Consider the following 15,293-nt stretch of genomic DNA (forward strand, 5'->3'; position numbering starts at 1 on the left):
GTGAATGGAACATGTGTTAAATCAGTGTGCCCAGTTCACTTAGTTCAGCTCTACCATAAAAGGAAAGAGATTACAAAGGAAACTAATGAAGACACTGATCAAAGTCTGTAATGGTAATACAAAGCAGGTGTTTCCAACCTTGCAGTCCCCCCCCCCCCCACCCCCCCTGTGTGTGTGTTTGTGTGTGAAGCATGCACTGTCTTTGATAGGAATAACAGACAGAGCACATTTCAACACTATTCACAGTATGTTACGAGGTATTTGGTTGAACCCAAGGTAGAGGGCATTTTGTCTGCATGTGATACCATACATAAATGCTCCCATACTGTAAATAGCATGCTTATGGTTTGCTTTCACAATTGGTGGTGAGTAGAATGTGTTGTGTGTCTGTCTATGTCGAGGCAGCCAATACCTTTTTGCAGTAAAGCACCTGGATTTGAGATGTAAGAGTTGAAAGAGTCTTGGCAGTGTTGGAGTCTTGGAGCATGTTCAAAGCATGATTACTATTTTTACACAAGTTACAAAATGCTGCTTTTGATTTAGGCTACACAAGAAAAAACCCAAGCAGCAAAAAAGAAAGTTCAAACTGCCCAAACTTTTTGCTATTTCTTCTAAAATCTCATTGTAATGTATTGGCTAGGCCTATTCGAAAATATACAAGTGACAATGTCACAACATGTGGAAATACATTTCATTGACGTTTACCTTATTATTATTTCAGCTACTTTATTCGTTTTTATTTGATCCACGTGCTGTAGTATTTTGTGTTTTAAACCATTGTTTTGCCATGTTGAATCGCTAAAGTACTTGTTTGCATTTTAGATTGAACGCGCTCATCGACATCAAAAGAGCAGCTGCGAGATTTACCAGATTTATACAATTATCTCAACGTTATTGTAAGGATGGTAGGGGTTATATATGATTTCAAGATCTAGTATTATTGTAGCCGCTGTGCCCACGACGCAGCAAGAATCCCCATCCGGCTGAGTCAAATTACGCTTTAACGTATTTCCTCTGTTCCGTGCTTCGGGATATGAAGTTTTCCATTTTCATTCGAAGCAAATAAATGCTAGATTGTGATCAGAAAGGTATTCTTTCATAGCCCGTCTTTGTAGCTAGATTATTATTACAGGCACCCGTTCATTTTATATGCCCTGTTTATTTAATAGAGCTATAGTTTTATTGTAATTCATCTGTTGGAACTACAACTACCAAGATGAGCTGAGTGAAAGCGGGTGTGTAAACACAACTCTAGGAAACATGAAACGATCGGGTGGCAATGAGAGCGAGAAGAGAAGAAAGGTATTCATAGCGTTATTCTCCCTTAGCTCTGGCAAACACACAGTGGACTCGTTCTCTCAGAACTTTATGTTCCAAATGCGGTGATGCTTGGGTCATTTTGAAGGCTGGAAAGCTGCAGTTGTCTATGTAGCTACACATCAGCCTGCATGATTTCTGGCTTTATTGTGGTTTCCTCTTCATTCACCTACAATGGAGCATCGCTGTTATTAACAGCTTTATCGTTACAGATAGGCCTACACTGTTTTTGCTTTCAGTATTACAGTTTAGACATGGGTGTAGACTGTGCTACAATAAACTGATTGGATCGCTATGAAGGCTTGAATATTGATTTAGACACGTTGCATGGTAAAAGTCCCCTATATTTTAGATTTTCAATGTTTTCAAGTCAGACTCCCTCAAAATCAGAATAATCTTGCTCCATAATTGTATGGGGGGCGTGAGTGACTGCAGTGTGTTCTTAAACTATCCTGTGAGTTGGAGGAGAGCAGCTTCTGGCTGTGTGCGAGTGGTACAATTCTATTGCAGGTAATAATTATAGGTTCATCTCTCAAACGCAAAGGACTATGATGGCTGCTGGATTGTCCTGGGATGCTGTTCAAAACAATGAATAGTAACCGCATTGACTAGCGTTTGTGTAAACATGTGATTGAGAATGAAATAGTTGATCAAAGTAAAGGTGTGACATTTTGGGCATACCCAGGCTTTATAGTAGGTAGCAGACCCCACTGCCGAAGAGGCCTGCTGTGATTAGGGGTGCTGTGGTCTGGTCTGGATGTGCTGTGGTTGTGTAACTAGATGGAAAGAAATAGAGGAAAAGTAAAGGCTGTTCTGTTCTCCAGACCTCCTTAGCTACCCCCTACTGCTGGGCCCATGCAGACTGCTCTGCTCAGGCTCATCCAGACCTCCTTAGCTACCCCCTACTGCTGGGCCCATGCAGACTGCTCTGCTCAGGCTCATCCAGACCTCCTTAGCTACCCCCTACTGCTGGGCCCATGCAGACTGCTCTGCTCAGGCTCATCCAGACCTCCTTAGCTACCCCCTACTGCTGGGCCCATGCAGACTGCTCTGCTCAGGTTCATCCAGACCTCCTTAGCTACCCCCTACTGCTGGGCCCATGCAGACTGCTCTGCTCAGGTTCATCCAGACCTCCTTAGCTACCCCCTACTGCTGGGCCCATCCATTCAAAATCGTTTCAAACACTTTATCTGTGATTGAGCTTGACTGGCTTACTGGACCAATATAATAGTCCTAACACTGCAAGCCCCACCCATCTGGCACTCTAGGCAGGCTAGAGCAATGACTCAAAGTTTTTGAATAATTTCAAATAGTATTTGAACCCAGGTCTGCTCTCTCCAAGTCAGTCAGTCCCAGCAGCTCCCAGCCTTGGCCTCACCACAGTCTGCCATGGCACATGTGTTTGGATCATGTCTGACAGCACAGAAACTATGTAGGACGTGGTTCCTCCTGTTTATGAAGAGCTGAGAGAGCGGCCATGATGACCAGATGAGAGCGCTTTCCAGCTGGCCCCCAGGTGGGTGCAGGCAGCATAGAGCACACACACACACAGAGAGAGCAGACTCAGACCTAGCTAATGGTTCTGCTTCCTCTTTTAGACAAATAATAAAGGATGATTGAGGAACGAGGACGGGGTATTGTAATGGTAAAATGGCTGGAAAACCACAGAACAGTCCCAAATTAGAGGAGCTGCATTAATCCCAGTGGCTTGTTATAGGGCAGGGACACAGTGCAGTGGTTCAGTTTATCATCATATGTAATAACTGGGGATATAACTGTAGTCTCATAAGTGAGTGTGTTTGCAGTTAGACTCAGTCAGTGAGTTGTTTCCCCCTGTCATTTTGCTAGTTTAGTGAAGGCAAGCTATTTGTCATGAAAGCCTACTGAACATAACTCCCAACCTGTTTTATAAAGGTAGTCTCTCAATTTAACCACATCCAATACCATGTGCAGGACAATCATGGATTACCCATGATTCTGAGAGCACTACTGTCTCATGTTTGTCTGTCTCATCACCTAAAAGCCATAACTAATAGGCCTGCTTGTAATATACTGTGATCAATAACATGTTTATTCACTAATGCCAGCAGGTTATTGTAAAGGAAATTCATGGTTTGAAACATGTCTATTATTTTAGAAATAAAGGTATATGCATTTTTATATACACGTCCTGCGTAAACTGAGTATAAATGGAATTGACCCGCAACCTACTTCCTTGACGTTGTCTTTGACGTTGTCTTTGACGATCGCTGCTGTCTATGTGATGACGTGTATAAAGTGTTGATTGAAAATAGAAAAGAGAAAAAGTGGAAATATATTTCAGGGGAATGTCAGGCTAAGTAATGACCACATAGGTTCACCAGATGTTGTGCTGAGGTCCTGGCTGAGCCCAGAACATTGCTCAGATCGGCCTCATTGGTTTCCTCTGGTTGTGGCAGCTAGTGCAAGCTGTTTAGGGTATTTCATTCCTCAACACTCATTAAAATGTTTTGTGTTTCCCTTGGCAATTCTGTTAAATGAACAACTAGAGAGGTAAAAGCTGATTATGTGGCCACACATCCAGACATGGTTAATCAATCCCCCCACAAAATGTTACCTGGTGAATTAGTGTTAAGGTAACGATTTATGGCGACTAATGCCGGGTGTGCTGTCATGTCAGCTCTGGGTGGTTTTAGCATGAGGGGGTGTCACATTCAGCACATGCAGCACCTTTCCCCTGCTCCGGCGGCCATCTTCCCCCCCCTCTTACCCACCGCTAACACACTGCTAGTTCTATTAATGAGCCAATAATGGAGAAATAGTGTTGGGAGCTGACATAAAACACGCTTAGGAATATGTAAGGAGCATTAGGAGCCGGGCAGGGAACATAGAAGTAGGCTGCTGGAGATTTACATCCGGGCCTGGGGAAGGAATGAGAGAGAGAGAGAGAGAGAGAGAGAGTACATTTCTCCACTCCTCACTGCATGGCTCTCCCTCCCTGACTCCGTCAGACCCCCTCCAGCAGGGCCCGGTCAGTCCGGCTGAAAAAAGGTTCCCTGGTAAAATATGTCTTTTGCTGTGGCTGATAATAGTACCATTACACTAATGGAGAGATCTGATGAAGGAACAGCCAGACATAAGGCCTGCTTTATTACCAGAGGGGGCCATTTCCTCCCTGCATTCCTAATGGCCTGAGTGTATCACCCTGTATTGATCAGGCCATCATGCTGCTAATCCAACACAGAATTACTTATCGCTGTTGAGGTGTCGATCCGGCTCCTGACTCGGCCCCCTGGAGCCCCCCGGCCCTCGGCCTCTTGTGACTGCATGGGGACCGGCACTAACCCACCGTGGAGGTTGTTTATCCAGCTGTTGATTTTGGGCTGAGCAGGGATGATGACCGGGAGGTCTTCATTGGTTGGAGGGCTGGCCAGCTCAATGTGGGTGGGGGACTGCTTTGTTGAGGGTGAGGAAGAGGAGGGTCTGCTTACAGAGAGAAGGGAAATTAAGTCAACAGCTTTGCTCTCATTTAATTAAGGAGCAGGGAATGATCTGCTTCCTCCCTCTTTATGGCCCTGTTGGTCACTGTGGAGCAGTGAAGGGAAAGCTGAGTGATGAGCCTGCTTGGTGTTGTCCTTGGTAATTGAGCTGTGCTGTAAATAAGAGCAGGCAGCTCCATCCAGATCCTCTATCTAGTGTCATCAGCACCACTGTCTCTTCACCATGAGGGAGACAGAGAGCTGGAGCCCAGTACTGCTGCTCCTGATGATGATGATGATGATGACGATGGTCTGGCCTGATTACAGTCTCATGTCCCCTCTTTCATACGTCTTAACCACTGACAGCTAGGGCCTTCGTGCTTGAGGTGGCTGGAGATGAAATGCAGAGGATTTGTTTCAACAGTATCCTCTCCAGCCCAGTGATACAGTCAAAACAGAGCTAGGCTACATGTAGAATTGAAACAATATGTGCGTTATTGACTATGAGTATGATTGAGAATGCTGCTGATCCATGCTATTACCATTACAAATGGATAGGAGGTCAGGTAGCACAGAACGAGCTGCTCAAGGCTTGTGACCTGTCATATCCTGGTTGCCCCCTCAGTAACTTAGCCCCTCTTAACCATTAGACTCCTCAGTCAATGGAAGGTATGGCATTTCCATGTCAGCATATCGCCTCTGCCCTCCCCCACCGGGCGTCACCTCTGGCCTCAGCTAATCAAAGAGTTTACCTTCAGGGGAGCATTTATCCACTCTTCATTAGGGACCATTCCTGTAGCCATAAAGATGTATTTATGTATCTGCTGTCGCACAGGCCCGGCTAGGGAAACTAGGTATCGATCGGGATATTTAGTCATTTATTTCTGCTTGGGCCATCAATATTGTGCAAACATCTATCCATGCAAGTGGGCTTGACCTCATCCCCAGCCTCTGTTTTTAGTCCCATTGGAGTTCAATGATATACTATTCTGAAAAGTAAATCAATGAATGAATATGAAGTTTTGTGTGTAATGTAGTGCCTGTGCGGTGGTGTGGCAGTGGGCCCAAGGCCCCGGGTAGTTCATTGATCCGATATGAGAACGACGAGGAGGGTTGATTAGTCTGTGGCTATAAGCACCCCCCCTTCTTTACCTCTTTATACCTTGTCTTAGTTATTGGAGCTTAGCCTGGATATATCTGGGCTGTTTTTGTGTTGTTTACAGATCAGCTTGGTAAACCCAACCCAACACTACAGCCTTTAAGCCACATGCCTGGCCGTGGCAATGTGTCAGTGATGGAAGAAGGACTTGGGTTGCTATTGTTTTTCCCATTGTTTTTGCCAGCTACAGGGTTTCTTTGATCTCTTGGCAACAAAGAGCAAATTTATAGCACATTTTATTTGCAGTAATGGCACTGACACGGAACCAGCTATCGTACCCTTTTCTGGGAGTTAGATACACTATAAACTGTTTCTATCTGAAATATGGTTTCTCAGTAAGTAGTCCTACATCCCTGTCAACAGCCACACAGTGCAGTATATAATATGGCTCTTCATGTGTAGTGATCTCGATGTGTGTCTACATACAGGTCTCTTCTCTTATCCTTACCCCCTTTATAGTGGTCTGTTTTAAATGTAGGACAATTTAAAGGTTCATGATGTCTACATTTGGTTTGCATCTGGGTGGATATCAACTTTTACAGCCCGGCCTGGCTGCTCTCTCTGTGGTGTCTCAGGTCCTATGTCTACAGCCGCCCCTAGCTGCCAGGGCCCACGGACATGTATGTGTTTAAGAGCATCTGTGATCCTACTAAACATCCAGAGGGAAAAACCAGCTTGAGGATTTATCCCAAATGCCACCCTATTCCCTATGTAGTGCACTACTTTTGACCATGGCCCTGATAAAATGTAGTGCGCTATGTACGGAATATGATGCCATTTTGGATGCACACTGGGACATAGCCTAGGTTCCTCTCCTGATGTTAGCCATCACAGCAGCCATATGATAGATGACACTTTACACAGCACATCCATCCACACGGTTTGGCTAAAGGGCTTGGGTTTTAGTGTATGTTGAAAACACTAAGGATGAACATATAACAGAGGATGTTCTGTTCAACTCATCCGGCAGATGAACAAAGATTTAGTGTCTTCTACATAGTTACTTTATTCATACTTTATTACTATTGACAAATGGTACATTTATTCAGGATTTTCTTTGAAGTAATACCTTACTGGATTGTCAGCAGAAATCGGCCTAGTTGCTCAGTTTGAGAAGTAATATTTCCCACCAGGTCCAGGTTTTGTTTAGAGCTGGCTGTTAGCTTGTTAGCTGTGGGCGACCCTCTCCGTTGACAGATCCCATGTCATCATCAGCTCTACCTAGCAGTTCATATTAGCATTGGCATATTGTTGCTGATGTCTGCGTATTTTCCCAAACGAGCTGCTGTGACAATGGATCATCTCAGCTGTCAGAGTCAATGAGTTTACGTTCAGTGTGACCCAGAGTTCATCAGTCAGTCAGAGGCCTATCTGCGGTGATATACATGGAATAATCAATCTGATCAATAGGTGGTGTGTGTGTGTGTGTGGTGGTGCCGTACTAAATAAACATGGGAATGACCCGCTCACCTCAGACAGAGGGGACTCAGGGGGGTTCATTAGCCACTCAAGGCTTCAATCTAGGGAGGTCATTATTTTCATCTGAATCTGTACGTATGTGTGGAGGGGGGGTGGGGGGGGGCACGCTGTAAAGAGAGACAGAGACTAACGATGAGAGAGGGAGAGGACGAGAAGACTGCAGCAGTCCTCTAATTTAATCTAATTTTCCTAATAAGGCCATCTGTCACAAGGACAGTGACTAGACAACACTTGAGATGCAGTCTCTTCTTTCAAGGCTGTCTTTAGCGTTCATCATGTAGGTTAACTTTTTTTTGCTGTTGGTCCTATAGCAGTAAAGTTAGCCTACCTATTGTAGCTCTCAGAAGGCCTGCTCTCCCTATGAATCCACCTGCTCCATTTCTATTACAGGGCTGGTGGTGCTGCTGTTTATTTGTGAATTTATTTTCCTTTGTAATGACTCACCTTTCCAATAAAGCTGAGCTACCTAGCAGTTAGCTAACGTTAGACTTGGCCAACATCTGCTTCTGATGACTGCTTCAATAGCCTCCATTCACAAAAACTGCAGGAGGCCACTTTTATAAGGCCCTGTAAATTGTAACTGTTAATTTGTACATCATAAGATATTTTCCATAAACGTGTGTAATGAAAGTACCTGGCATGTAGTACTGTAGTACACTGCCCAGGGGAGACTGAGGAGGGAGAGGGATGGTAGTGCCCCGCCGCCCCATCACTGGAGCCAAGTGTAACCTAGCCAGCTGGAGTGCCTTGCCTCTACCTTGCCTTACCCACCAACCACCATTCATAAAATACCTTTCTCTACCTGAAGTCAGATATTACAGTACTTATTTAATTTTAAAATAAGCCAAGACCATTTGATGGATCATTTCTTTGGATATTCCATGATACCTGTTGATGCCAGCCAGGTAGCCTCTTCATCTTTCAGTGATTCTCTCTCAGCCTGTGTGTTTGTTCATGAGCCCAGCTAACTTTAGTCATGCGTATGGTATGTTAGAGAAGGGGTCATCAGTTTGATTGGCATGCTGTCAGGCAGGCATTGCCTTCTGTGGTGTATTGCCGCCACTCTGTTTTAGAGGGGCTGAGTTATGTGTGTGTATTGTGTGTGTGTGTACTGTGTGTGTACTGTGTGTGTACTGTGTGGGGTAGTGATGGTAATAGGGGTGAGGAGGAGGGCTGTTGTCAGGACTCGGAGAGCATTCCTTCTTTGCATGTTCTCCATGAGACAGGCGCTCCTCAGCGTGCGCTGGTGCATGACAGTTGCCTTTCATTGCTGTCTTCTCTGTGCTTAACCTCTGACCAGAACCCCCCTCAACCCTCTCTCCGCCCCCCTCGCTCACTCTAACGTGCAGCGTTCTTGGCCCATTCTGAGTGACAGACTTTGGTGCGAGCGGATGGCGAGGAGGTACCGCGTGTGTGTGTGTGTGTGTGTGTGTGTGTGTGTGTGTGTGTGTGTGTGTGTGCGCGCGCGCTCGGTGGTACTTGTCATAAGTCCACCACTGTCAGGCCCAACACTGCCTAGCTGCCTGCCTGCCTCTCCATCCAGGTACCATCCCATCACCAGCCAGCCAGACCTCAACCTTTTGTTCAACAGTCCATAATTCTTCCCACCGGTGCTGTCAACCACATGATCATACGTGCATAAAGAAGAGAGCCCCCTGATGGCATCTCATCCCCCTCTCCTCTCTTCTTCTCCTCTCTTCCCATCATAATATAGGCAGATTTCCCTTCCTCTCCTGTTCCTGTCTCTGTGTATTCAGATGAGGCTGACTGGGGGCAGCAGGTCAGATCCACTTGCCTGGGTAAGGACCTGAAGTCAGGGTTGTCTCCTGTGAGATGGAGAGAGAGGGAGGTGGAGGGAGAGAGGTTGTGTCAGTGCTGTTTTGGGCTGTGTGTGTGTGGGGGGTAAATGTGTGTGTGTGTGTGTTTATCAAGGCAGCTAGGGGTGTGTTGTGTGTGTTCAGTTGTCAGCCCTAGTGTCATGCGTGCCCTGGCCCTGTAATGTCAAGGGCAGCCAATGTCATTTGTCTCAGGACCGCTGATGTGGAGGAGTCACACAGACGTCCAGCCTAAACACTGAGGCTCAGCAGTGGCTGAGATCCCATCTATTAGCCTTGTGTTCTGCCACAATAGTCTTATCATTTTATTTCTGGTTTGATCAGTTATGTTGCTGTTTGTTTTTGATAATCTGTGGAGTTTTTGGTTAGATTAGTCCTTCTGTAGCTCATCAGTTTAGTCTAGCTGTTCTCTTTGTATTCTGCCCACATGCTCTCAAAGCAAGCTGTAGCAAAAAAAACTATATTCCTATCTCAATAAACAACGCTTTCTACACGTGTGTGTGTGTGTGTGTGGCCTACTTGTGTGAGTGACAGTGGTACCCATTCCATATGTAAACATTGTGATACAAAGCTTTGCAAAGTTGTTGTTTCCAGGATCACCAGTGAAACACATCATATGACTGGGAGTGTTATCCACCAACACACAGAGAGAGAGGGAGGCTCTTTGTGATGTGAGTGGACCTTCTTAAACACATTGTCATATAGAACGGTAGGGATGGACTGGGATGTAAATGCAGTGACAGTCTAGTGTCATGCCTGACTGACGCTGCGTATGGATTGTATTAATCTAAGTGACTGATTCTCCAGCATGCGACGGCTACCCTGTCCCTAACTCCTCAGGAACAGACAGCCTCTGTCGAGTTATCGCTATTTGTAAGTCCTTCCACTGCACTGGGATGACAATAGGGATTAGTGCCAAGGTTCTTTAAACTGTTTTTTGGGGGGGAGAGGGGGAAAGCTTTCTTATCAGCGGCTACAGGATGCTGCTGCAACCACTTTTCCTTGACTGTCAATTAAAGAAGGGATCATTCACTTCAAGGGTATAAATGTTCTAACACTGGTATTAGGATGGGAAGCTAAGTCTCTGACAGATGTTCTAACTTTAATTCTCTGCTTGTTTTTGTGTCCTTTAATTAATTTATGTATCGTTCTATTCAGAGGTTTTAGATTTTTTTTCTATTTGTGGTAATCTCCGTTGCCATGGTAGTTGCAAAGACGGATTCCGGCTTGTCACTCTGCAGTGTTCTTAGGAGGTTCAATCGGCTAATATATTCAATATCAACATAAATGAAAGGTAAACAGTATGTAATGGTGCGTGTGTTCCTATACCAACTCCACTGCCTGCTGTCTCCTCTCATTCTGCAGGGGAGCTGTCTGTCTCTGATTTGGAGCTTTTAAAGAAAGAGACCCACTATTGAAAGTGTTTGCAGAAAACAAAAAGGGGTGCAGCTTGTAGGCTTATCTCAGTTTTTTGGGTAAACAACAGAAACTAGTTTACTACTTGAGTGTTTAGCTGGAGTATGTGGTTGTTCTAGTGATCAGGTGTGTTAGTGTGTATAGTGCTGACGGTGGTGAAGAGAAGTGAAGTCCCTGTGTTGTATAGCAGAGACCTGGAGCTGTCTGTCACCAGGGGACTCCTCACTATGGGCAGCAGGAGAGAGAAGGAGAATGCTGCTAATGGGCAAACTCTCCTCCGTCTCCCCCTCTCTCTCCCTCTGACAGCTCCTTCCTTTTGTTCTCCCCGCTCCTTCCCTCTGTCCCCCCTCCTCCCTCCTCCTCCCCCCCCCCTCCTCCTCTCTCTCTCTGCCGGGGATTTGTGACAAGTTTTAGCAGACTGATCAAACGTGGCGGTGACACCTGATTAGGATATAGAACATGTTTACAGTAGCGCGTGCCGAGCGAGGACCCCCAGACAACAAGGGAGACTGACTTCAACCCTAACTAATTAAATCTCCACCTGGGATGCCATCTGTGACAGCCAGCGACGTAGCCGTGCCTCCACTGACTGACTGGAGACTCATGGTTGTTGTATTTATTCATGTCATTCCATACTTCACTGTGACATTTATGGAGGCGGACTGCACTGAATTTGATGGTGTGTGTGTGTGTAGTGGGATGTTGTGGTGGTTTATTTCACCGTCATAGTGGTGTGGTGTTGGTGATGACTCTAGCAGTTTGTCCTACATCTCTAGGTGGCAGTGTTGAGCAGTGGTTAGAGAGGTGGACGTCTGTCCGACCTCACACTAGATAGAACAACACTCTGGTTGTGTCCCAAATGGCACCCTATAGTGCACTACTTCTGACCAGGTCCCATAGAGCTCTGATCAGAGGTAGTGCACTACTTAGGAAGTCAGGGGTTCCATTTGGTGTGTTGTTCTGGTGGGTTACAGTGAATATACTGGACTCCGTTCCCTGGCTGTTTCACTTTAGTGATTAGTGGTTGAATGGGTGTTGTCTTTTAGTAAGTTATTTTAGTCAGACCCTGTTTAGGGATTGCTGAGTATATTGTGACCACATTGCAAAAACATTAAATGTTGTGTGTGTGCCTTGGCTCACCAGAGCTGTGTGTGTGTGTGTGTGTGTGTAAATCAGTGTTAGTGTAAAGGCCATATCCAGCTGGTGAGTGGTACATCAGTCACCTAGTAGTAGCAGAGACGGGCCTGTAATTTGTGGCTTTCTCTCCCCCTTTCCCCTCTCTGCCCCAACCTCTCTCCCCCACCTCTCTCTCTCCCCCACCCAATTGGACCTGACTGGACTGCTGGTCATGCTGTATTACATAGGTTAGATGAAGTAATTATTTCTAGGCCAGTGACTACAAGCCAGATTAATAGTTTTTGAAGCGGCCATAATGGAGGTCTGACCCTGGGGGACATCAGCATTATTTCAGGCTCACCTCCACTCTCATCTCTCTCACCTCTGGGCACGGGGGGGGGCTGTGATTTATACCTCCACTAATGATGGGAGGGGATGGCCCATAGCTACTAAACACAGCCATAGACACATATCTGTTTCTCCAACACAACAAACACAGCGTAGCAGCCAAGACCAACAGCAGGGCTAGAAACAATCACCATACTACTGGAGATGGATAGCTAGAGAGAGAGAGATGGATAGTTAGAGAGAGAGATGGATAGTTAGAGAGAGAGATGGATAGCTAGAGAGAGAGATGGAGAGAGCACACTCTGGACAAGTATTGGTTTTGGAGAAAGTACAGGTCAGTAACACCATATGATGTCAACTATGTACAGTAACTATGTCCCACATCATTGCTTTACACAATTATCGTCCACGTCAACATCCATGGCTCAGTGTCACCCTTGATGTTGATGTGATTGTAACCTTTGGATAACCTAAAATCATAGCAGTTGGATATAGTGATTTTTTTATTTGGCAAATTGACTTGCACGTTCTTGCAAAGTAGGTTAGTGATATTGGGTCCCTAGTCTAATTTTTGGCATTGGTGGCAGTAGATCTTTCTTAGCGTTGACCGTGTTGGACTGTGCCATAGGTAGCTAGGCCCGTGACAGAGCTGTCTCAGTCCAGATGGGTCCTCCTGTCTGGGCTGTTTTCTGGGGCAGACACCCTCTCCTCTGGAGCCTGGAGGACCGTCACTTGACTGGACGAGCCACATGGTTTTCACTAGGTGGCACTTGGACATCACCATATGGGATGCTGGCTCGCCGACACCCCTCCCTCCCTCCCTCCTTCCCTCCCCTCTCTGTTAAGTACACTTCAGATGTCAAGAGTGTTTTATTTGGATTGGAGGAGGCCAGTGTCTAATGTATTCACCTCCATCTCTGCCAGATGTTAAATGCCCCAGAACATGATCTCCTCAGGCTCCGCCCTGTTAACCTCTCTGATTGGCTCTAATAATTAGCAGGAGTGCGAACAGTAACCACGGTGATATCTCCCTCTTCCCTCAGACCAGTGTGGGTGGAGGTGGGGGGGAAGTTGGGAACAGCCAACATCTTCTAGTACGTGACCGAGTCCCATTTTACTTTCTGTCTCAGGCTAGGCTAAATGAGTTGGGTCTTACCCACACTGTCACGAGCTCATCAGCACCAACCATGCCCCCGGAGCTCATCAGTACCAACCATTCCGAAGGAGCTCATCAGTACCAACCATTCCCCTGGAGCTCATCAGCACCAACCATTCCCCTGGAGCTCATCAGCACCAACCATGCCCCCGGAGCTCATCAGCACCAACCATGCCCCCGGAGCTCATCAGCACCAACCATGCCCCCGGAGCTCATCAGCACCAACCATGCCCCCGGAGCTCATCAGCACCAACCATGCCCCCGAAGCTCATCAGCACCAACCATGCCCCCGAAGCTCATCAGCACCAACCATGCCCCCGGAGCTCATCAGCACCAACCATTCGCCTGGAGCTCATCAGAACCTACCATTCACCTGGAGCTCATCAGCACCAACCATGCCCCCGAAGCTCATCAGCACCAACCATGCCCCCGAAGCTCATCAGCACCAACCATTCGCCTGGAGCTCATCAGAACCAACCATTCACCTGGAGCTCATCAGAACCAACCACTCACCTGGAGCTCATCAGAACCAACCACTCACCTGGAGCTCATCAGAACCAACCACTCACCTGGAGCTCATCAGCACCAACCATTCACCTGGAGCTCATCAGTATCAACCACTCACCTGGAGCTCATCAGAACCAACCATTCACCTGGAGCTCATCAGTATCAACCACTCACCTGGAGCTCATCAGAACCAACCATTCACCTGGAGCTCATCAGTACCAACCATTCACCTGGAGCTCATCAGTACCAACCATTCACCTGGAGTTCATCAGAACCAACCATTCAGCTGGAGCTCATCAGTATCAACCGCTCACCTGGAGCTCATCAGTACCAACCGTTCACCTGGAGCTCATCAGTACCAACCACTCACCTGGAGCTCATCAGTATCAACCACTCACCTGGAGCTCATCAGAACCAACCACTCACCTGGAGCTCATCAGTACCAACCATTCACCTGGAGCTCATCAGTATCAACCATTCACCTGGAGCTGGAGCTCATCAGTACCAACCATTCACCTGGAGCTCATCAGTACCAACCACTCACCTGGAGCTCATCAGCACCAACCATTCACCTGGCAGCACCAACCATTCACCTGGAGCTCATCAGAACCAACCACTCACCTGGAGCTCATCAGTACCAACAATTCACCTGGAGCTCATCAGTATCAACCATTCACCTGGAGCTGGAGCTCATCCGCACCAACCATTCACCTGGAGCTCATCAGTACCAACCACTCACCTGGAGCTCATCAGCACCAACCATTCTCCTGGCAGCACCAACCATTCACCTGGAGCTCATCAGTACCAACCATTCACCTGGAGCTCATCAGTAATATTCAGTACCACCACTGCTTTCTTTTCTACTGGCTTCATATTAACCCTCCAGTCCACTTAAAGCCATGCATGCAGCAGGCTGTCCCCCCAGGGTTTGGAAACGTCCGGTCTGTTAATCTGTCACCATCCAGGCTACTAGGAAGAGTGTAAAGAGGATTAAGACGTTCAATTCCTGGTTGAATATTATCCTTGGTTCACAATGAGTGAAGGAAGGAAAATAAGTAAACAGTGAATAGGAATGGATGGGATGGCTTGAGAAGAAAACTAAAATGCCTTCTGCTGCCATATATTTTAGGATCTGTCTAATGCCATTATAGACTATTAATCTTGTGGTGGACTCCAGGAAGACAGTCAAAAACCATGTACATTTTCCGAAATAATATCTGTCCGGTAATTCAATAGCAATCTGAGTCTTAATCGTTAAGTTGAGACAAATAGGTTACATTTGTTCTGTTGTTGTAGGGATTCAGTAACAACACTGAATCACTTACTAAGAAGTGTTCTTGTCTGTCCCTTTAGTCTCAGATATTAGTAACATACTGTTCCAGTACATAGTGGTTAGTAAAGGAAATAGAAAGGAAACATGCTTGTTTTTCACTAAATGGATTCTAGCTAATACGATGCCATTTCAGATGTCACAATCAGCCCTGTTTTACCCTGATTTAGCC

At 46.3% G+C, this 15,293-nt stretch overlaps 1 protein-coding gene across 2 annotated transcripts in view; it reads left to right on the forward strand.

Moving 5' to 3' along the window:
- Positions 1–1,173: 1,173 nt before the first annotated feature.
- LOC106587580 (alpha-ketoglutarate-dependent dioxygenase FTO) overlaps positions 1,174–15,293 on the forward strand; it is a 162,446-nt gene continuing 148,326 nt past the window's right edge. For both annotated transcript variants that reach the window (XM_045689310.1, XM_045689311.1), the window contains exon 1: positions 1,174–1,302. In XM_045689310.1, coding sequence (XP_045545266.1) covers positions 1,261–1,302 — 42 coding nt within the window. In that variant the 5' untranslated portion in view covers positions 1,174–1,260. The remainder of the gene's footprint in view (positions 1,303–15,293) is intronic.

The sequence above is a fragment of the Salmo salar genome, chromosome ssa11 (assembly GCF_905237065.1).
Source record: "Salmo salar chromosome ssa11, Ssal_v3.1, whole genome shotgun sequence".
NCBI lineage: Eukaryota > Metazoa > Chordata > Actinopteri > Salmoniformes > Salmonidae > Salmo > Salmo salar.